Source organism: Suillus subalutaceus, assembly GCF_016647625.1.
Source record: "Suillus subalutaceus strain FC151 chromosome Unknown DFJ58scaffold_171, whole genome shotgun sequence".
In the NCBI taxonomy this organism is placed as follows: Eukaryota; Fungi; Basidiomycota; class Agaricomycetes; order Boletales; family Suillaceae; genus Suillus; species Suillus subalutaceus.
Genome location: NW_024540420.1, coordinates 74,855 through 95,051, shown reverse-complemented (window position 1 = coordinate 95,051; position 20,197 = coordinate 74,855). Strand labels below are relative to the sequence as shown.

General features: G+C 46.6%; 8 protein-coding genes across 8 annotated transcripts; 3 read left to right on the top strand and 5 right to left on the bottom strand.

The window, feature by feature from the left end:
* Positions 1 to 1,339: 1,339 nt before the first annotated feature.
* DFJ58DRAFT_862885 (uncharacterized protein) lies at positions 1,340 to 2,999 on the top strand (the record flags this gene model as incomplete). The annotated part of the gene is made up of 7 exons (XM_041394084.1): positions 1,340 to 1,489; positions 1,547 to 1,666; positions 1,725 to 2,114; positions 2,175 to 2,321; positions 2,424 to 2,618; positions 2,668 to 2,837; positions 2,896 to 2,999. 7 exons carry the CDS (start codon positions 1,340 to 1,342, stop codon positions 2,984 to 2,986), a joined length of 1,263 nt encoding a protein of 420 aa, XP_041237702.1. The 3' UTR covers positions 2,987 to 2,999.
* An 816-nt stretch (positions 3,000 to 3,815) lies between these two features.
* Positions 3,816 to 5,617, bottom strand: DFJ58DRAFT_815530 (uncharacterized protein). Its single transcript, XM_041391710.1, has 12 exons — positions 5,499 to 5,617; positions 5,124 to 5,270; positions 5,044 to 5,066; positions 4,967 to 4,991; positions 4,863 to 4,895; positions 4,736 to 4,812; positions 4,619 to 4,676; positions 4,484 to 4,552; positions 4,318 to 4,428; positions 4,223 to 4,263; positions 4,144 to 4,169; positions 3,816 to 4,089 (listed from the first exon to the last, which is right to left on the bottom strand). The coding sequence occupies exons 1-12, from the start codon at positions 5,551 to 5,553 to the stop codon at positions 3,915 to 3,917; spliced, it is 840 nt and encodes a 279-aa protein (XP_041237701.1). The 5' UTR covers positions 5,554 to 5,617; the 3' UTR covers positions 3,816 to 3,914.
* An 837-nt stretch (positions 5,618 to 6,454) lies between these two features.
* Positions 6,455 to 7,402, bottom strand: DFJ58DRAFT_815527 (uncharacterized protein). The gene is made up of 5 exons (XM_041391709.1): positions 7,184 to 7,402; positions 6,962 to 7,143; positions 6,858 to 6,896; positions 6,540 to 6,772; positions 6,455 to 6,473 (listed from the first exon to the last, which is right to left on the bottom strand). The coding sequence occupies exons 1-4, from the start codon at positions 7,216 to 7,218 to the stop codon at positions 6,669 to 6,671; spliced, it is 360 nt and encodes a 119-aa protein (XP_041237700.1). The 5' UTR covers positions 7,219 to 7,402; the 3' UTR covers positions 6,455 to 6,473; positions 6,540 to 6,668.
* Positions 7,403 to 9,409: 2,007 nt separating this feature from the next.
* Positions 9,410 to 10,314, top strand: DFJ58DRAFT_749448 (uncharacterized protein; the record flags this gene model as incomplete). Its single annotated transcript, XM_041387656.1, has 4 exons — positions 9,410 to 9,523; positions 9,583 to 9,774; positions 9,826 to 9,922; positions 9,971 to 10,314. The coding sequence occupies 4 exons, from the start codon at positions 9,410 to 9,412 to the stop codon at positions 10,147 to 10,149; spliced, it is 582 nt and encodes a 193-aa protein (XP_041237699.1). The 3' UTR covers positions 10,150 to 10,314.
* Positions 10,315 to 11,555: 1,241 nt separating this feature from the next.
* DFJ58DRAFT_749447 (uncharacterized protein) lies at positions 11,556 to 12,863 on the top strand (the record flags this gene model as incomplete). Its single annotated transcript, XM_041387655.1, has 5 exons — positions 11,556 to 11,767; positions 11,821 to 12,219; positions 12,279 to 12,470; positions 12,522 to 12,618; positions 12,670 to 12,863. The coding sequence occupies exons 2-5, from the start codon at positions 11,863 to 11,865 to the stop codon at positions 12,861 to 12,863; spliced, it is 840 nt and encodes a 279-aa protein (XP_041237698.1). The 5' UTR covers positions 11,556 to 11,767; positions 11,821 to 11,862.
* Positions 12,864 to 13,056: 193 nt separating this feature from the next.
* Positions 13,057 to 14,872, bottom strand: DFJ58DRAFT_815508 (uncharacterized protein). The gene is made up of 4 exons (XM_041391708.1): positions 14,703 to 14,872; positions 14,449 to 14,647; positions 14,092 to 14,394; positions 13,057 to 14,066 (listed from the first exon to the last, which is right to left on the bottom strand). The coding sequence occupies exons 1-4, from the start codon at positions 14,734 to 14,736 to the stop codon at positions 13,445 to 13,447; spliced, it is 1,158 nt and encodes a 385-aa protein (XP_041237697.1). The 5' UTR covers positions 14,737 to 14,872; the 3' UTR covers positions 13,057 to 13,444.
* Positions 14,873 to 16,005: 1,133 nt separating this feature from the next.
* DFJ58DRAFT_144832 (uncharacterized protein) lies at positions 16,006 to 17,257 on the bottom strand. The gene is made up of 4 exons (XM_041378870.1): positions 16,890 to 17,257; positions 16,650 to 16,839; positions 16,500 to 16,596; positions 16,006 to 16,442 (listed from the first exon to the last, which is right to left on the bottom strand). Exons 1-4 carry the CDS (start codon positions 17,133 to 17,135, stop codon positions 16,313 to 16,315), a joined length of 663 nt encoding a protein of 220 aa, XP_041237696.1. The 5' UTR covers positions 17,136 to 17,257; the 3' UTR covers positions 16,006 to 16,312.
* A 1,221-nt stretch (positions 17,258 to 18,478) lies between these two features.
* Positions 18,479 to 19,811, bottom strand: DFJ58DRAFT_144820 (uncharacterized protein). Its single transcript, XM_041378869.1, has 4 exons — positions 19,421 to 19,811; positions 19,182 to 19,370; positions 19,039 to 19,135; positions 18,479 to 18,981 (listed from the first exon to the last, which is right to left on the bottom strand). Exons 1-4 carry the CDS (start codon positions 19,706 to 19,708, stop codon positions 18,740 to 18,742), a joined length of 816 nt encoding a protein of 271 aa, XP_041237695.1. The 5' UTR covers positions 19,709 to 19,811; the 3' UTR covers positions 18,479 to 18,739.
* Positions 19,812 to 20,197: the final 386 nt, after the last annotated feature.

Here is a 20,197-nt window from a genome sequence, read left to right as displayed (position 1 = left end):
CTTAGCGCAGCGGGTACAAGCCCCATCCTTATCCGCTGAGATGGCGCGAGACTACGGATCCGATAAGGGACGGATCCGATAGAACAAGTCATAACTCACCATTTCCGCTACTATAGCCCTGCGCCTAGCCTCCTCCGCTTCCCTTCGGGCCTCAGCCCGTTCAATCTTCTTAATCCCTGCCAAGCGCTTCCGTTCCGCCTCTTCCGCTTGTTGCTTCAGCTTTTCAGCCTCTTCCTCCTTCCGAACCTCGGCCTCAGCAGCAGCCAGCGCGGCCTGGATATCCGCCAGAGTCTGCTTAGCGGTCTTCTTAGAGCCGGATCCGTTATCAGTCATGGTTGAGATAAGCTAGTGGTAGTGAAAAAGTAGGGAAAGGAAGGAACACCCTGCGACGCTTTGGCATCCGTATATCTGTCAGAATCCGAACTCAGCAACTTCTCCCATCAGCTTCTCCATTGTCTCGCACTCATACCATCCGTTCCGGATCGCTGATTCTTGTGCCTCTAGGGATCGGCCCTAAGGGGGGGATACTGTCATATACCATATATCCGGTTACAGATCCGATGATCTGGATCTCAGATCCGATCCAGATCCGATGAACATATCCATCGTCCGGTCCACAGATCCACTTTGATTCTTATTTCATTTCCTGTTCATATAACTCTAACTATCGTTCATCTCCTTTCGGTATTCCTGTACACCGGTATACCGGTTATCCTTTACTTCCACTTTGCTTACTGATCCGCTATGCTTACTGATCCGCTATGCTTACTGATCCGCTACACTTACGAATCCGCTTTTACTTGTACTTCATTCCTGGTTCATGATTCGTGATCCATCCAACTTACCAATACGCTCCACTTAGACTTTGCTTATACTTTCGTACATAGCCTCGCACCTTTGCTTATTGATCATTCCGTTAGCTATCCGTAGTATATAAACCTTTGTATATGCGCTGTAGTAGATCAGTTCGAATATCATCTTAGATTGCACTCATTCCGTCTGGACTCTGAGTCCCTCCGTTATCCATCCGGACTTGAGTACGCTACTCTTGTCTACTCCGAGACTTAGGATAGATTCCTATAGTCTACATATCCGCCTCTGTCTTCGGACAGTCCTCACCTGTTAGTTTCTAGTCCGGATCCGATCCGGATTGGCCGTTACTCTATATACGCGATACTTTAGCTCTCTGAAATAAGGGGCAAGACTCGGGAAAGGGGCACAGCGCACGAGCTGAGGCCGAAGCCCTTCGGATCCGATACTACTTGAGTACGGTCTTAACACTTACTCATGCTAGTGCACAGGCTTGTATTGACCTCACAAGCTTCGTCGCACATATGCGATGCTGGATGTCAATGCCAGTACATTGTTCAACTCTGATGAGCTCAACTCTGATACACAGGTTGACGGTAAGAATGGTCAAGACTCGGATGCTGACGAGGAGAGTGAAGGCGAGGAACAAGAGACTACTGCCATGAGGCTTGCCGATGAGGTCAGCGATAGGTTACTTAAGCTGCGCCAGTTGCCATCACTCACAATGATATTGAAGGTCCCTTCATTTGTCACCAACTCGGGTGACAAAAAGATGAAGCCGCACAATGTTCAATCACGCAGCAAGAGCAAATCTCAGTCTGGTCAATCTGCTCGAGATCGCAAACAAGCAGCCGAAGTGAGTCCGAAATAAACAGTTCTCACGTGACGATCATCCAGTGAACATTACTTCTAAGATTCCGACCTGGCGCAACAATGATGGTTCTGAGCCTACTGATGAAACTACTACTCAGTGTGGGGGATCCGAAGAGCCCTACTCTAGTGACATTGGAGGCACTACAGTCACCTCCGCCACACCTGCGCCCAAGAGTGCTGCTTGTCTCATTCAATATGAGACTGGGAAGGTGAAACTACTTGATCAAAATCAAGAGACTCGCCGAGTAGTCCGGGATGCAATTATGGATGCCAAGGGCCACCTCCTTTTCGTCAATGCTTATCCTGAACTCGTCGACAAAAATCAAGTCGCGCTCCAGTCCTTGCTTACAGTGGCCAAGAAAAGTGGTGCGCATGCCATCAAACAACGTCTTCAAGAAGACACACAGTATGCGACTCAGCTTGGTAACCTGGTATGTCTTGTAATGCTCATCGCAGTTTTCCTTTTTTCTAACTATGTTCAATTACTCAAGGTGGAGCCTCGCATCCCGTTATTACGCCGTGACCTGAAAGAGGTTGCATGCGCCAACATCGATGGCTACTTCCGTCTCGGCCAGAGCGCAGTGAAGGCGAAAAAACTCATGGAGCAACACGCGTATTCATATTCTTTGAAGTTTGATGTAAGTTGTACTATTCTTTGCCACTCGCTAAGTTCTTCGCACTCAGAAGCGGGTTCTTTATCGTATTCCTACATATCTAACTAACTTTTATTTCTTCAACAGTCCAATGACAATCCCTCGCCTAGGGGAAACAAACCCTACCAGGGTGAACTTGTTATCTTTCTGTTGCATACTGGAATCTTCAATGGCCCGAAGTCCATCGGCGTCAAATTCGCAGAGCGCTTCATCGAAATTGCCGGCAACAAAGCCAAACACCCCGAAATGCCTGTGCCATTGCTGGCGCTGGTTGCGACAGCAGTAACGTCCTTCTATTTATCTCTTTGCGCAGTGCTAACTCGTTTTCAAGATCTATGCAGCCCTGTTTTGGAAGACGCTTGGTTCCCCGGGGAAGTTCAACTTCACGGGGAATCAATTCAGTGAAACTTATATGTTTCATGTGAAGTTCCTCGAGGATCTGAAGAAGGACGTGCCTAAGAAGTTTCACTGCATGATGGCAGACATCTATGAGTCCGTACAGTAAGTTTTGCTAGTGTGCATGGTGCTACTTTGACTTGGGTATTGACACTACTGGCAGGGCTTTGAAACGAAAGGGCGGCGATAATCAGGCTGATGAGCATCGAAAGGCGTTGGCGCTACTGGACCTTGATGGCATGGGTGAGGATTAGCTTCTAGTATGGTGCTGATCTGCGAATAGTGCAGATTTGTTTGATCACTCCTTTCATATACCCTGGTCTCCGTCAGCTTGCTCCCAGATTTGTTGATCACTCGTTTTCATATACCCTGGTCTCCGTCAGCTTGGTCCCGTGTTTCTAGTTACTTTGTATACATCTTTTAATCAAATGCTATTCTTTTTATTGTAACACCGTCTGAAATGCTTGATTTCCGCTTCGTGATTAAACATATTCTTTCTGAATTTCACTCTAATTGCTTGTGATATCAACTAATTATTGACAATTATACATTACTCTCGAGGGGGTAAAAAAGTACTTCTATGCGCCATAACCTTCCTAAGGCTGATAATGTCTGATAATAGTCAGAAATTATCGACATTTATTGTTATTTAACATAATTTGTCGAGGGAGGGTTTTCCTGATGCTCGGAACCGCAGGTAGCCGCTCCTACATCACAAAATTTGCAGACATTATATAGGATTTTCGTAAATCAGTTAGGCTTATCAGCTAGACTTTCACGCGGAAGTCACATCCGCCTGATCATAGGTACAGATCGGAATCCATAAATTCGCCCCTTATTCTTTGGGCTTTCCAGCCCACTCCGGATCCTTGGATGACTGGGGTTTCACGACTGGGGTAATGTCGAATGAGAGGCCATGCGCTATTGACTTCAAGACGATATTATCGGGAGTAGAGCTCGGGCACAGGAGGCAGAGTTATCCTGACGTCGCATGAGAAGAATTAACACCACAGCCGGGCTCGGAGGAAACAAGGGAACGAATCACCATTTAGTTCATCTCCTCAGGTCTCGCAGTATCCTTGGCTTATAATATCACAATTGAGTCGTACTGTATACATTAGATAAGAGCGGAAGCTTCTAATTTTAGCAGAGGCTGATGGTTCCGCATACACCTACATTGCCTCAAACTTCACTGGTAGGACCCGTCCCACTCATCGACATTGACGAAGGTCGTAAATATTTTATCTGACTGTCTAGCGTCGTTAGTGACATGGAGGGTGCGTGGACACGTTCGTTGCTTTCTCGAAGGCGGAAGAGAATTCGTGATGCCAGGACGCTGTGACTGACCACCTGTAGCCTAGTGTAGTGGGCTCAAGATCAACTAGCAATCAAAGTACAGCCGGTGACGTACGTGTCAAACATATTGCTATAGGCGCTCTGAAGAAACAGAAAGTTAGTGAGTCGTAGGATTTGACGGACCAGATACGTACTGGAAGTGCACCTTCACAGATAACATTGGCGAGTGTGACGGCTGCCTTGAACGCGTCACCCAATAATATCTCAAGAGCCAACTATTTCCACGCACCGAGGATGCACAACATATAAAATATGCCATCGTGGTATAGAGTTACTATAATTTCGCTCCGAAAGTCTTTATAATCGTGAAACCTCTTATATACAGTAAGGATCAGCATCACTGCCATGTTGTCGCGGGTAAGAAGACCATTAGATAGCTTTGGATAATCACTGACCGCTATCGAACATCGCCAAGAACATGTATACGATCGCAGCATTGCGCGTGCTCTCGAAATAACAGGTTCCTAGGGGGGGGCTCCTCTAACAGTCATATTAGAACGACTTTCGTTCGTGAACACTATTGAACTCACCTCCTGGGATCAACATTGTAGGGATGAGGTCTGTGGCAATGGCGCCGGAAACTGACAACTGTGCAATAATAAAAATCTATGCTATCATTAATCATTTCCGCTCTGCAAAATACGCACCACAATATAGACCAATAACACGATCAGCAATCGTTTACTCTTTTGCCAGAATGCCCAGGTCCGAATAACCAGCAAGCCTACCAAGAAAGTGAGATCCACGCTCTCAACATGCAGGTAGACCGCGCACCTTCCGCAGCAACGATACATATGATGTGAATGACTGAAATTCACATTGTTTAAGTTGCATGAATTTTGAAAAATGAATCGTTTGGCAGGTATTAATAGACTCACTATATCCTTCCACAGTAGAGGCACACTTTCCCCATGCAGTCAGCTTAGCGTATAAACTATTCGTCATCAAAGCTTACCTGATTGCTGTCACGTAGTGCGTCTAAGATATGCCCATCAGCAACACACAAGATAAGGAGAATCGGAGTGGGTCACTCGCCATATGCAGTCATACCGACACCCGCGAAAGGCAAATATCGGGAAATGGTGAACATGATACGAGGTACATCCCATGGTTTGAACCAGGTCCATCGCACCTGTGGGGTGATCAGAGCAACACTCGCGAATAGACAAATATTTCCCCGACCTCTTCGGAAAAAGTGATGCAATAATCAAATACCTGCAAGGATTTGAAGTAAAAATACAAGAAAATGCGTTTGATACTCACGAGGATTGCAAGACTGCCCACTAAAAACAATAGTCAATGCTGCCATTCAGTTTTCGGACGATCTGCGGACACTCACAATTGGCGTACTAAATCAGACATGAATGTTAACCTTGAGTTTATCACTGGCAGATGCAAGCCACCATTTACTCACCTTGACCGTCTGCAACTTCGTTATGTCCGAGACCGATAGTAGGGAAGACATATCAGGACAATATCGATACGCAGTAGTATGCGCCTTATATTACTAGTACCTGCCCGGGGCCGAGTTCCGAATGGAGCGTATCGATACACCTGCGAGCATTACTTAAGTACGAATTAAGAGTATTAATTTAGTAAATTGAAATTGCCCTAGTTATTTTCAAACTGACACTACACAGCCATTCATCGGAGATACTAGTACGAGAGGCGCCATGCACTAGCGAAACTGCTTGATATGTCGAGGATCGCAATGACTGAAAGCGCTGTCTGTCACTCCTACCGCCGCGGGCAAAGTCGAAAATGATATAGGGCCTGCTTCAATTTTGGTAATTACACAACCTAAGGAAAATTGAGACGGCAAAGAAGACTCTAAAATTTCAATTGAAGGAGACCAGGGCCTCGGCGACGGAGTACTGAAACGTTAGCATCAGATGAGCCTATCAGCGCATCTTTGCTCGCTTGATGTCATGATCAAATTGCAATGATATCACATCCTGAAATGGTACTAGCCAATCGGGCTACTTTCCGAGAGTCTTCAACATCTCCTTCCATTAGAATTTTAGAGCTATGTACCCCGTATGTTATACTAACAGGATCATACTATTAGAGGATGGGTGTGAGGGGAACTTGGTGAACGATCGCACTCTTGCTCGATATACCACCATCCAGCACTTACATTGCTAAAATGAGATTTGAGGGATGATATCTGATTGATCAAAGTAGTAAGTGTTTCAGCACGAATTCAAGTACATAGAAAGGGAATATGCATCCAGGGAAATATTGATAAGATCAAAGTGGAAGTTGTTAATAAAATCACAAAGCAGTGACTCACGCGGAATGTTTGAACGCCGCAAAAGATCGAATAGCTATTCGATTCTTCTAACACAGCATTGAACAGCGCCTTGGGCAAGTTGGCAAGTTGCCCTTGTGATATAACAGAAATGTTAGCACAGCTTGCTTTTGACCTTGTTTCAAATCCGCTCTACTTACGAGTAAAACCTTTCTTCTAATTCACATACACGCTGATAGTACAAATGCGACCAAAAGTACATAGATCAAGCTCGTCAACGAGCTTGAGGAGCGAATAGCAGGTTGGGAGAGGGAGAATCGGCGAGAAATCTACCATTCGTTGGAGGAAGAATTTCCTCCATCCGTGAAAAAAAACTGTCCCAAGGAGACGCAGAGACCAATATTAATGAGATCGAGAAACCGAAAAATGGGGACTGTAAACAGCGCGTTTCATGGCACGAGCGAGAGTCAAAATGGTCGCTTAAAGTGGAGAACGAAGGAGCGTGCATTATCACGCACAATAGCGATTCCATGCGAACGAGTGAGTTTGTGGGCGTCCTAAGAAATAAAGAATGAAATATGGATTGTCAACAGATACAAGGTGAGAGACATGCGTGACATACCTTTAACGATTGGAAAACGGAAAAGACGGGTCAGGAGCGAAGGAATGGGCGAGGACGAGATGGGCGGAGGAGATAGGAGGGAGGTCACAGTGTGGAGTGGAGGCGAACAGGACAGTACCAAAACTAGGTCAGCTTTTAAAAGGGCGACAGCAAGAGAAGATTGAAAAAAAAAAACAAGCAACCTGCAAACGCCGAACAAAAAAGACGCAACGGAAGAAATACGTCAAACGGAAAAGAAAGAAATCAAAAGAACTCATCAGATGAAGTAGATAGAACGATCAGCAAAAACATACAAGTACATCGAAATTCACGTCCTCTCTGGCTTAAGCCTCATCTTTGTGAAAAACGTGAAACCAGAGAGGACGAGGAAATCAAAGTTGAAGTATCGAAGATATGATAAGATAGATGTCTGCGAGCACACCAGCCTGAGTCTTGAGACCGTCAAAAGTACTTGAAAATGAAATCAAGAAACATTCCCAAGCACAACCATCCCACAAGGGTAGTCACGTGTCCCAGTGGCAGAGTGCTGTTGCCACCTCCTCACAAGTTCAACTTGATTCCCGTCAGGAGTTCAAAATCTTCACTCTGTGTACAGTGTACATACTCGAAATAATATCTAAGTCGACGAGGCAAGCAAACGCCTTTTCACCATGAGACCCAAATAATCGCTAAGCGCTACGTCTTTGTGGAAGCTCCGCTACAGCTCGGTGACCGATGGGACATTACAGTCGTTGCGTAATGGTTTGGTTTGTCTAAATCATTGTGCAAAGGACCGTACATATCCGGCATACTTGTTTTGAGCAGCGAGGAATGGACATCACTGGTGCGTGGTTGTTTGCTTACTTGACAATGATTCGTAATTCTTGGCCCACATCAGTAATTGTCTGCGCTGGCAGCAGATTTTGCATTGATAGGTTTCCCTTCCCGCTTGTCTCGACGAGGGGCTTGACTCCCGCAGCCTCGGCATGTTTCATGAACACTGATTCATTTTTACAACAATTCATTATGCAAATATCCTTTTCCTCAGCGATGGGCGAGATCCTGATCCCAAATGACGGGGTTTTGTGCACCAAGGTACGCCAACTGTACGCTTGGCATTGTAGTGCACGTGTTGGGCATGATGATGTATATATACGACGCAGCTTCGACGCCTTCTTACAGGCTCTATTTCCTATCCTGAATCATACCGTGGACATTCCATACGCATGTTTGTCTGAGTCGCTCGTCTTCGCTTCGTACGGGCTATTCATATGGTTGTTTGTCTCTGTGAGTAACCAACCACCCTGAAAATACATATTCCCAGTAAAAATGGACCTATGAGACCCAGGAACTCAAAAGGAAACGCTGGATGGTGGCTGTTCTCTTTTAAGTTGACTTTTAGCAGGTGCGATTTTGATTGTTCTCTTCAACAATGATAGCTTTATTTTTTCAGACATTATGATCACCGGGTACATGTCACAATCACTCCTAACTCGTGTGCAACCGCCGATGCTCTGAGCTATTGTCCATCGTGCTTTTGCCTCCATTTCAAAAAAAAAGGGCACTTGCAATGGTGGGGTGTTTGCCGTAACAAACGTTGGGAACACGGGACGAAAGGGTTTCGCTTCATTCAGCCTCTTTTACGATAAAAATATGCGCTTCTGTCCTTGAGGATTTTATCACCCCCTCCGAATATACATGCCATTAGCATGCCTTTCTGCTTCCATCCCCTTCACTCGTGTACATTCCTTATAATCTCGATCAGATTCACGTGCTTGATTCAGTTTGGCGCGTAACTTCCGTTCTTGTCCAGGAAAATAGCGTTGGCGCTTCTAGCCGGCACTTCAGCAATCCCCCAATTGACGATAGGTGATCCCACTTTGACTTTTTATGTAGCGTTCAGGGCCGGGAATCGAGCCTTGCTTACACGGTGCGTGTAAATTACGTTCCCGAATTGAACTTAGGCTGGTACTTACAGAGTCTTGCACGAGAAATTTTCAAGTTCACAAGGCATTCAAGTTATGAGCATTATTTATTTATTCTGAAAAGTTGCCCGTCCCTTCAGAGATGCTTGAGCAGAATCGTAGTGTTGTGCAGTCATACAGCTACATCTGCTGCTCCTCCTAAAACCGTTAACGCTCATATAATAGAGGTAAGCTACACGTGCATTCGAATTTTCTGTGCTGCAAGACTAAAATTAAATGGCATTGTGTCATCACGTCCCAGGCCCAGCCAACATGAGGCGGAATAAAACCTATATATCCTCGCAATTCTTCCTGACTCAGATCAGTCGGTTACCGCCTTACTGTTGCTCATGTCCAGCCCAAGCCAGAATACTGGAGTTGCTAGTGAACGCTCACACTCACTAGAGTTACACAAGGCCAATGGGAGTTTTTTCAAAGAGTTTCCACCCAACTGGAATGCTCCAAAATCCTTTATTTCGCGGCATATCTTCAAATGTGCTGCCTCATGTTCACCTGGCACAGCGATCTGCACTCGTTGTACGACCTCTTGAAAGAAGAAAAAGACTGGGAAGAGCTGCATCGTCAATATCTGACCCAGCTCAATCATGTGAGCACCGTGGTAAGTCGATGATGGGCGTCGTTCATTCAAATTGATCACATTAATCTGTTCTTGCGTAGCAAGGACTCGTGCTTGCCACTTCGGCGGTTTTTATCTCCTCAAATCCACCACTTGCGCAAGATGTCGACTACACATCTCATGCATCTTACGCCTGTTTGGCGGAGTCGCTTGTCTTCTCGTTGTTTGGGCTATTGCTCCAGCTGAAGGTATCTGCCTCTGGAATTCTTTTTCAAAAACCTAGTACTGCAGAAGTACGCATTGTCCATTGTCAGGGTGGCAGATCAGAGTTGACCTCATCACAGATCATAATTGAAAGGCGCTGGAGAATATTCTGGCACCTCCTGGGTTTGGCAGTGCCAATCATTACCTTTACCATGTCAGTGGCGCTGTTGCTCATAGGTGGGCAGTTCACCTCGTAATGTGTGTTCATGACTCACGGTTCATCAGCCATCGTGCTCACAGGGTTCTCGTCTCACTCCGAAACTGTCCAACTTTATCTGAGCATAACATTTGCTTTCCTTGGCGCTTGTCAATTGGTGGCGACTCTGGCTTCACCATTCTACTACTGCGTCTGCAATGTTCGCGGCAGGAGTGGTAAAGAATCTGAAAATGCGGGCGGACCTTGAATATTATAGGTCAGTTCAGAGATTCTGCAAGGATACTAGCAGGTGTTCTAGTAGCCATCAATTACTCCTCCAATTGGACATTCAGTGATGTCGTTCGTTCTACGAGTCTAAATAGCTCAGATTCAGTCGCTGCTCTACATTGTACATTCTAAATGCAATTTCTTGGCTATTGGGAACTCGTGAGACGAAATCTGAGGTTATCCAAATAACTCGCATTGTGCTCGCTTGATCAAAGGCATGTTATGATCCCAAACGAAGGGGTCTTGTGCACCAACGTACAGCTGTACGCTTGGCATTGTAGTGCACGTATTGGGCATGATGGTGTACGTATATATACAACGCAGCTTCAACGCCATCTTACAGGCTGTGTTTCCTATCCTGAATTATACTGCGGATATTCCATACGCATGTTCGTCTGAGTCGCTCATCTTCACTTTGTACGTACGGGCTATTCCTGCAGTTGTTTGTCTCTGTGAGTAACCCCCTCTGAAAATACATATTCTTAGTAAATGGACCTATGAGACACAGGAACTTCAAGGGAAACGCTGGATGCTGGCTGTTCTCTTCAATACTTTGTTGGAAATCAACTCGCCAACGTCACATAGTACATAGTATCTTTCAAGTTTTCGTTTACATAACTCAGACGCTCGCTCAACGCCAGCGGACTTAGGTATTAGTCTCACGTGACGTACGATACTTTCGCCACTAGTTTCCCCCAGTCTCTCATACTCGACTAGGGGTAAGTCATATCTTAGCATAGCCAACACATTCCTTACTGATGTACTATAGAACTCACTTGAGTTCGTTCTCTTAGCGCCTGCCAGTATCATCTACCATGCTTCTTTAGGTCGGCCCTTAGCAGGTGCGAATCGCGATTTTGATTGTTCGCTTGAACACTGATAGCTTTATGTTTTCAGGCGTTGTGATCACCGAGTGCATATCATAGTCACTTCTAACTCGTATGCGACCGTCGATGCCAACCTACTGTCCATCGTGCTTTTACCCTCATTTCAAAACTTTGGGGCAGCTGCATGGCGGGGTGTTCGCCGTGACAAACGTCGAGAATACAGGACGAAAGGGTTCTGTCGCTTCATTCAGCCTCTTTTAGGTCCTTATTTTTTGTCCCTGAGAATTTTGTCGCTGCATCCGAATGTACATGCCATTAGCATGCCTTTGCGCCGTATATTTCTTCCATCCCTTCACTCGTATACATACATTATAATCTCGATCAGATTCACGTGTTCGGTTCAGTTTGGCGCGTAACTTCCGAAATTCTTGTCCAGGTCCCAGGAAAATAGCGCTGGCGCTTCTAGCCGGCACTTCAGCAATCCCCCAATTGACGATAGGTGATCCCACTTTGACTTTTTATGTAGCGTTCAGGGCCGGGAATCGAGCCTTGCTTGCACGGTGCGTGTCGATTACGTTCCCGAATCGAACTAAGGCTAGTACTTACAGGAAATTTCCAAGTTCACAAGGCACTCATCTTATGAACATAGTTTATCCCCTCTAAAACATTGCCTGTCCCTTCAGAGATGCTTGGGGCAGAATCGTAGTGCTGTGAAGTCATACAGCTGCATTTGCCGTTCCTCCTAAAACTATTGGCGCTCATATGACTGAGGTAAGTTACACGTGCATTCGAGTTTTCTGCGCTGCAAGACTGAAACGAAGTAGCGTTGTGCCATCAGATTTCAGGTGCGGTCAACATGAGGCAGCATGAACCCTTTACATAGCTTATATATCCTCGCGATCATGATGGTTTCTGACTCAGATAAGTCTGTTGCCCTCCTACTGCTACTCACGTTCAGCCCAAGTCAGAATATTCGAGTTACCAGTGGATACTCACAGTCATCACGGCTACACACTGCCTCAGATGAGAGCTTTTTCGACAAATTTCCACCCAAATGGAATGCTCCAGAATCCTTTATTTCGCGGTATATCTCCAAAATGTGCTGCCTCGTATTCACCTGGCGCAGCGATCTGCACTGGTTGTACGACCTCCTGAAAGAAGGAAACAACTGGGAGGAGTTGCATCGTCAATATATGACCCAGCTCAATCAAATGAGCACTGCGGTAAGTCGACGATGGGCATTATTCATTCAAATTGGTCGCATCAATGTGTTCTTGCGTAGCAAGGACTCGTGCTTACCACTGCGGCGGTTTTTATCTCCTCAAAACCACCACTTGTGGATGATGTCGACTACTCATCTCATGCATCTTACGCCTGTTTGGCGGAGTCGCTTGTCTTCTCGTTGTTTGGGCTATTGTTCCAGCTGAAGGTATCTGCCTCTGGATTCCTTTTTCAACAACGTAGTACTGCAGAAGTACGTATTGTCCATTGTCAGGGTGGCAGGTCAGAGTTGACCTCATCACAGATCATAATTGAGAGGCGCTGGAGAATATTCTGGCACCTCTTTGGTTTGGTAGTGCCAATCATTATCTTCACCATATCAGTGGTACTTTTGCTCATAGGTAGGCCGTTCACCTCGTAATACGTGTTCACGACTCACAGTTCATCATGAGCCATCGTGCTCACGGGTTTCGCATCTCACTCCAAAACTGTCCAACTTTATCTGAGCATAACATTTGCTTTCCTTGGCGCTTGTCATTTGGTGTCGATTCTGGGTTCACCATTCTACCACCATTTATCGAACCTATGCGTCCGCGTTGTTCACGCCACAAGTGGTAAAGGACCTCAAAAAGCGGATGAGTCTTGAATATTAGTGCTGGGTTCAGGGGTTCTGCAAGGGTGCAGGTGTTCTAGTGATTACTCCTCCAATTGGACACTCAGTAGTGTCGTTCTTTCTACGAGTCTACTTCTAAATGACTCAGATTCAGTCGCTGTTCTACATTGTACATAATAAATGCATTTTCTTGACTTATTGGGGACTCGTGCGACGAAATATCAAGTAACTTGACAACAACTGTCTGAATCATTGCATCGTATCAACATACGAATACCCGACACTAAACATCAAGGGAAATCTGCGCAAAAGAGTAAAGTATCCCTCAGTCATAGTATCCAAATGCGAAGAAATCGATCATATCATAAGTAACGAAATAAGACGATCTTACATAGATATTTTATTGACTCGACGTCGCGGAAAACAACGGAGTAGGTAGCCGGTATCGAGGGCGGGAATAGGAATAGGAATAGAAATAGAAATAGCGAAAGATATGCATAGAACGAAGGACGGATTAATACAGCGTGAAATCGTAAGATATCATTAGTTTCATGTTGGATTCGCAGCGAGCAAGTCACAAAAGGCGGGACTGTTTGACTTCAGCGCCTCCAGATTTATGCTCTACCAGGGACGATCATCAAGGCCTCCAATCTCTCTTCGAGGCCTCGTCCGAGACCCTCGCGCTCCCACTCGCCACCGACGTCATCGAGTAGGGCGATGCTGTCACGCTCACGACCGCTTAGACTAGCAGCATCGTGTTGGTTGAGCGCGTACCCTTCGACACCTGGAATGTGAGGTGGCGGGTCGGGAGTTGCACAGCTGGTAAATGATGACAGCGGAACCATTGATGCGGGTGTCGATGCGAGCAGATCGGCGTAACTCATGAACGAGAGACGCTTAGTGGGACCGTGCGTCGGGGACGGGGGGTGGGAGATAGTGATGGGACGCGAATAAGGTGAAGATGTGTAGGTCGATGAAGGTGAGAGTGTTGACATGGCGTTAGGAGGGAGCACTGCAGGGGGATGCTCCATAGTCGTGGTCGTAGGTGACGGTTCGACTGATGAAAGCGTTGAGTAATATACAGATGCAGGCGTGTTGATAGAAGGTGGGGAAGAGGCCTTGCTACTCGTACCCTGTTTCGAGGGAAAAGCGAGTGGGCTGGTCTGGATGCTCAGTCGCTGCGGACTGCCCGCTCCCACACCCGGTGTAGAAATATTTAGGGGGGGTGACGGGCCCCTGCTGAGTCGGGATGCTGAGTAACAAGCTCGTCCTTCCTGATGGACTTGGGCTCCTGCTTCTCAAGCTACCGATTGGGCTAGCAAAACCGCTGGCAGTGAGGCGATCACGATCTCGCGAAGGACTAACGACAGAAATGTGATCTTCTTCCATGGGAGAAGAGGCTGCGAGAATGGAAGCAGCACTGTCGAGCACAGAAGGTACACTGTGTTCGAGTTGCTCAGTGCCTTTTGCGCGTGCAATGCGATGGGGATTCGGGTGAGATGGGGGAGATGGAGGGTGCATAGGCTCAATATCACGCTCGAAAATTGCGGATGACGATGAGTGGCTGTGGTGGCGATAAATGTAAGTGTGAGTATTTGATGAAAGTGGAGTGGCTTACGCAGATGTCGGCGATGAAGGAATTGAAGAGGGTGAGCGAGAGCCCAACCTTGTATTCAAGTGCTGAGAAGGATGCGTTGATAGTCTGTGCTCCCTAGTTGAATCTTTTGGGGGGTTAAGCAGTGTCGAATTGGACGTCATACGTCTGAGATCAACAGGGGGTGAATGTTGCACACTAGAAGATGGCGACATGGTCATGGCTGTCAACGAATGTCAGGTTTTTATATAAAAGTCAAAGAAAGATGAAGTGCCTACGTTGAAATGGGTCTGGAGAAGGATGCGTGGACATTATTGTGGATGTTGTCGGAACTGCAACTGTGTTGGATGTGAACAAAACGTTCGTTGAGTGATTATAACTTGACCAAAGACGCTGTGCAATGGAGGCCGCAGTACTTCCGAAGGTCTAACACGAACCGTTGGACCAGTCCTCGGATTTTTCCGATGGTCCCGCTGGTCCCGTATCTTCGATGACGATACGCATCACACGTTCTCCACCGGCCACCCCAACACTTGAATTAGGCGTACCCGGCCGCATGCCATCATTCATTCATCCATCACCAACCGTCGATTCTCCCTGGCCTCCGGATCTTCTGTTCTCACATTTAGCAGTGCTTTCGGAGCATAGCCTGTTTTGTCCAGCCTGATCTCCACACGAGTTCCAGTAGGGCACTGGGTTTCTCAGCTCCATTTGCGTAGCATTTCTCATTTTGTTTGTGATAACTAGGGTCCGCTGACTGACGCATCCATTCTTCCGACGTTCTTCGAGTCCATTGCGTGACAGAAGTCTCATCGAAGGCTCGAAGCATCTCGCTACACAAGGATGTGGTTATATATCAGCATTACTACTCCATGAGCTCATTATAATACCACACTCATGATACGTCGGAGTGTCGGATGAAAGTTAGCTTCCCCCGTTTTGTGTCATCGCAATTGGCCCTGAGCGCTGAGCCTGCCCAGGCCCCAGCAGTTGCTGTGCTTTCTGGAAAGTTTATTCTATCTCATTAGGGTTGCGACAGCTTACTACAGCCCAAACCAGTGATATCATACAGCTCGCTCTGAGACATTCCGGCTGTTTCGACTTCAGCATCTCACAGAGCCTCCAACATACGTTTGCCATACTTACGAAATCGTCAACGTTGCTTGTCATTGTGGTTTGTATAACGTTCGCGTGATTTTCATAATCACCGTTCTATCATAGAACACAAGAACGCACAATGCCCTCATTTGACCTTCTCCTAAGGTAATTAAAGTCGGCCTACCGAACAGCAATTTTGCAGGGGTGCATTGACGTCATGATCAGTATCAGGGGAATCTTGTTCTCATTCTTATAGGGAATGGTACATCATAATTCGCTCATCCAGTGTCCAGTTGTCATACAGAAAGATTGATGATCACCGTTGAATGATGAACGTTGAATGACAAACAGAGCTTGTACAAGCGCCATCAATCTTGTGGCTGAAGCGCTGACCATTGATGAACAGGAAGCCATAGTCACCGCCTCTCCATCGACTAATCAGTAAGCTTGTGTAAACTTGTGCTTGGACGTTTTACCACTACAAACAGTTGTTGTAGCGGTCTGATATTTAGATGACGCAAGATATCTCGTGTACAAAAGATCTAGGAATGCGTTCCTTCGCATCAAAAAATATCATAGGTTTGTAGTCCGCTCTCGAATACGACACTATTAGCTTGTAGGAAGAAACCCACGGAACATCAAGACGGGTATATCAGAGAAGACATCTTGAAATAAACCTCACACAGGGCTCCCCGCCGCCTTCTCACCACGTTCCTTGTCCAACTCATCGTCGTCATCGTCATCATCATCGACAGAGTCTGTTGTCCTCCGCAACATCTTATGCAATATCCTATGAAGTCGCGAAAAGAACGGCGACGGTAGGACAGAAACAAACAGACACGTAAAAAGCACCGCGAATGTTGCTCCAGTAAAAATCTGAGCTGAAGTTGAAGAGGACAGGAAGCCCGTCACAGATATGGCTGTTCAAGATATGCTGATCAGGCATAACATTGTCTGGCGGAGAACAAGAAACGCACCAAAGATGAGCAGCAGTAGAGATATGCCGAAGAGATAGACCGGAATTGAGAGAACGATGATATGGCATAGGAATAGCCACCGATTTCGCTTCAAAGCCTGTTGAGGGTCAGTACCAGTTTATGGAATTCTATACAATGTACGTCGCTCACTTTGAAGGTTTTTCTGCTTTTGATAAGTCTGCCCCACGACAGAGGTGAAGAGTTGAAGTAAAAGACCGAATAACGAGAACACCAATGACTCCGATAGGAGTGTATACGGTCCATCAGCACTGTAGTCGATCTGCTTCAGAGGGGACGGAGTGGAGATAAAGACTGCGACAGTCGTAAGGAGCAATCCTTGCTATCAGGAACGATTAGGAATATTTAAGCGCTGAAAGTCAAACGACTTACCACAGTACTCAACTGATTGATTTGAGTGAGATATAGAGTATGGAAGTTTTCCCAACCATTAGGCTCTTGGAAGATCTCCCACATGAAATCCAAATTCGAGTGGAACGTCAAGCCAAAGCACATAACGTGGAAGATCACACGCGGGAAAGGGGATGAAGGAGGTCGCCATCGAGCGGGGATGGGCTTCTTGGGAACTTCCAGCCTTTGAGAGTCCTTGAGGGTGTCGTATGAGACGATGTTAGACATGATAAGAGTTGGGGATGAAAGGGGATGAATGAATGGTGGGTATTTAAAGCGTCTGGCGCCGGTGCACGTTGCACAAACCCCTTGAGAAGACAAGTCAGGTAGGCGACTATCTCAGGGACTTGGAATGATGGGCGCTGAGCGCTTTGCGACCGCTTTGAACTCAGAAACCCCGGTCCACGTCAACTCCGGTGAAATATGAGTCTTCAAGACCACTCCTAAGATGATGGTTGAGGGATCCGGGTCAGTCATGTTGGATGGGTTCGTCTTCCAACCGTCATAACCAGCAAACCACAAATAAGAGGATAAATTGATTTACGTAAAGCGTGAAGCAATTGTCCAGGCTTCCTCAGGTCCTAGGGTACTGCTCCCTGGATTGACGCCCAGTTGTGACCAAATTTTCCTGTCTACATCGTCCAATCGGTAGCGAGTCCTAGTCTGACCTAGCGCGCAAGGCACAGGGTTGACCCCATCCTGCAGGTTCTCCTGAAAACTTACGGCAAAATCATGAGGCTCCGTCGGACGCGAAGAACTCGACATGCGGCAAACGGTAGGATTTTGTTAGGAGACACTAGATAGTTTTGATAGAAGTTTCAGATCAATGTGATGATCGTTTCTGCCGTTCAACGTCCAACGGGGAAGAAGATCCGTTACTAGTAGCTGCACTGATACTTCCAGTCTGCAACGTTACTGGGGTGGCTCCGCAGATAACATTGGATGTCCCTGCTTGTGGCTTACTGCTGCTTGAGGCGCTAGCGTAGACTCATTGGCGAGGAGGACGTGGTGGCTGCGCCAACTTATGGCTTTTTCCACTGTGGGCATTAGCGGTGCGCTACGAGACAATATCAGCATTACGAGATAGATACCGAAAATTGGGAAATCTTATCTCGCGTCGCAAAGACGTCCCCAAGAGGAATCCTGCGTGGGCGAAGAGGATGGCCCTTGGGAGCAGAGGAACCAGAAAAGGGGTGATTCGTCATGTTCTTCATTCCGGATGTCTCGGCGGGGCGAGCGTGGTAGCAGCGCAGTTGTTATACCCAGGTGGAGAGTGGATCGAATGGTGAGATGTGTACCGACACTACTGTGCCATATACAACTCTCGCGGAAAAACTCCTGATTATTGCCTTCGACATTTGGCATATTGATAATGTCGTATACACAGCGCTAGCAGAGCAATGTAGCTCAAATCCTAGTATAACCTGAGTGTACACAACCGACAATATTTAGCGCCGCAGTTCGAAGAAGCGCACACACGTGAGTCACAATCCATGCACTTCCCGCCAATGGTAGCTACTATATATTAATCGATATAGCCTCGTCACACAACCAGATTGTGGCATTAACCCAGTCACCGCTCCCTACCGAGTCCCGACTGATCAGTAAGCCTGTATAAATTTGCACTTGGACATTTTACAACTACAACAGCGGTCTGATCTTCAGATAACGCAATATATCTCTTGTACCTAAAGATCTAGGAATGCGTTCCTTCGTATCAAGGAATATTATGGGTTTGTAGTCCGCTCTCGAATACGATACATTAGCTTGTAGAAATAAACTTTCGAAACATAAGAACGGGTAGCATCAGAGAAGACATCTTGAAATAAACCTCATACAAGGCTCCCTGCCTCCTTCTCACTATGTTCCTTGTCCAACTCGTCGTCGTCGTCATCGTCATCATCGACAGAATCCGTTGTCCTCCACAACATCTTACGTAACAAATGACGAAGTCCCGAAAAGAACGGCGACGGTAGGATAGAAACAAACAGACACGTAGAAAGCACCGCGAATGTCGCTGCGGTAAAAATCCGAGCTGAAGTTGAAGAGGACAGGAAGCCTGTCACAGATATGGCTATTCAAGATGTACTGATCAGGCATAATATGGTCTAGCGGAGGACAAGAAACGCACCGAAGATGAGCAGCAGTAGAGATATGCCGAAGATATAGACCGGAATTGAGAGAACGATGATATGGCATAGGAACCGCCACCGATTTCGCTTCAAAACCTGTTTGGAGTCAATACCAGTTTGTGGGGTTCTATAAATTACTCACTTTGAAGGTTGACTGCTTTTGATAAGTCTGCCCCACGACAGAGGTGAAGAGTTGAAGTAAAAGACCGAACAACGAGAATACCAATGACTCCGATAGGAGTGTATACGGTCCATCAGCACTGTAGTCGATCTGCTTCAGAGGGGACGGAGTGGAGATAAAGACTGCGACAGTCGTAAGGACCAATCCTTGCTATCAAGAACGATTAGGAATATTTAAGCGATGAACAGAAAACAACTTACCACGGTACTCAACTGATTGATTTGAGTGAGGTATAGAGTATGGAAGTTTTCCCAACCATTAGGCTCTCGGAAGATCTCCCACATGAAATCCAAATTCGAGTGAAACGTCAAGCAAAAGCACATCGTGTGGAAGATCAGACGCGGGAAAAAGGATGAAGGGGGTCGCCATCGAGCGGGGATGGGCTTCTTGCGAGCTTCTGGCCTTTGAGAGTCATTGAGGGTGTCGTACGAGATAATATCAGACATGACGAGAGTTGGGGATGAGGAGGATGAATGAATGGTGGGCATTTAAATCGCCCGGCACCGGTGCACGTTGCAGACACGCATGTATGTCATTTTTGAGCGGTGCACAGTGACGTGGAGACGCGCTCAGGGACTTGAAATGATGGGCGCTGAGTGCTTTGAACATAGCAGTCTCGGTCCACGCCAACTCCGGTGAAATATGGGTCTTCAAGACCACTCCTAGGATGATGGTTGAGGGATCCGGGTAAGTCATGTCGGATGGTTCGTTTTCCGACTGTCATAACCAGCAGACCACAAATAATGGAGAGGACTGCTCAATTCTAAAAGTTCGAGTTTACCGAGCACCGCCAAGCGTCGCCAAACCTTTCCTAACGGGACTCGTACCTAAACCTTACACACCAGTGTGTAATGATTGCATCAGCGCAGAGCATTTGATCAAGCTAATGATTTGTTTTCCGGTAAAATGGATCGTCAGTACCTCGCGTTGCCAACAACGTTCGCCTCCTTCATGGAGACCAACCTAAAGGAAATGGT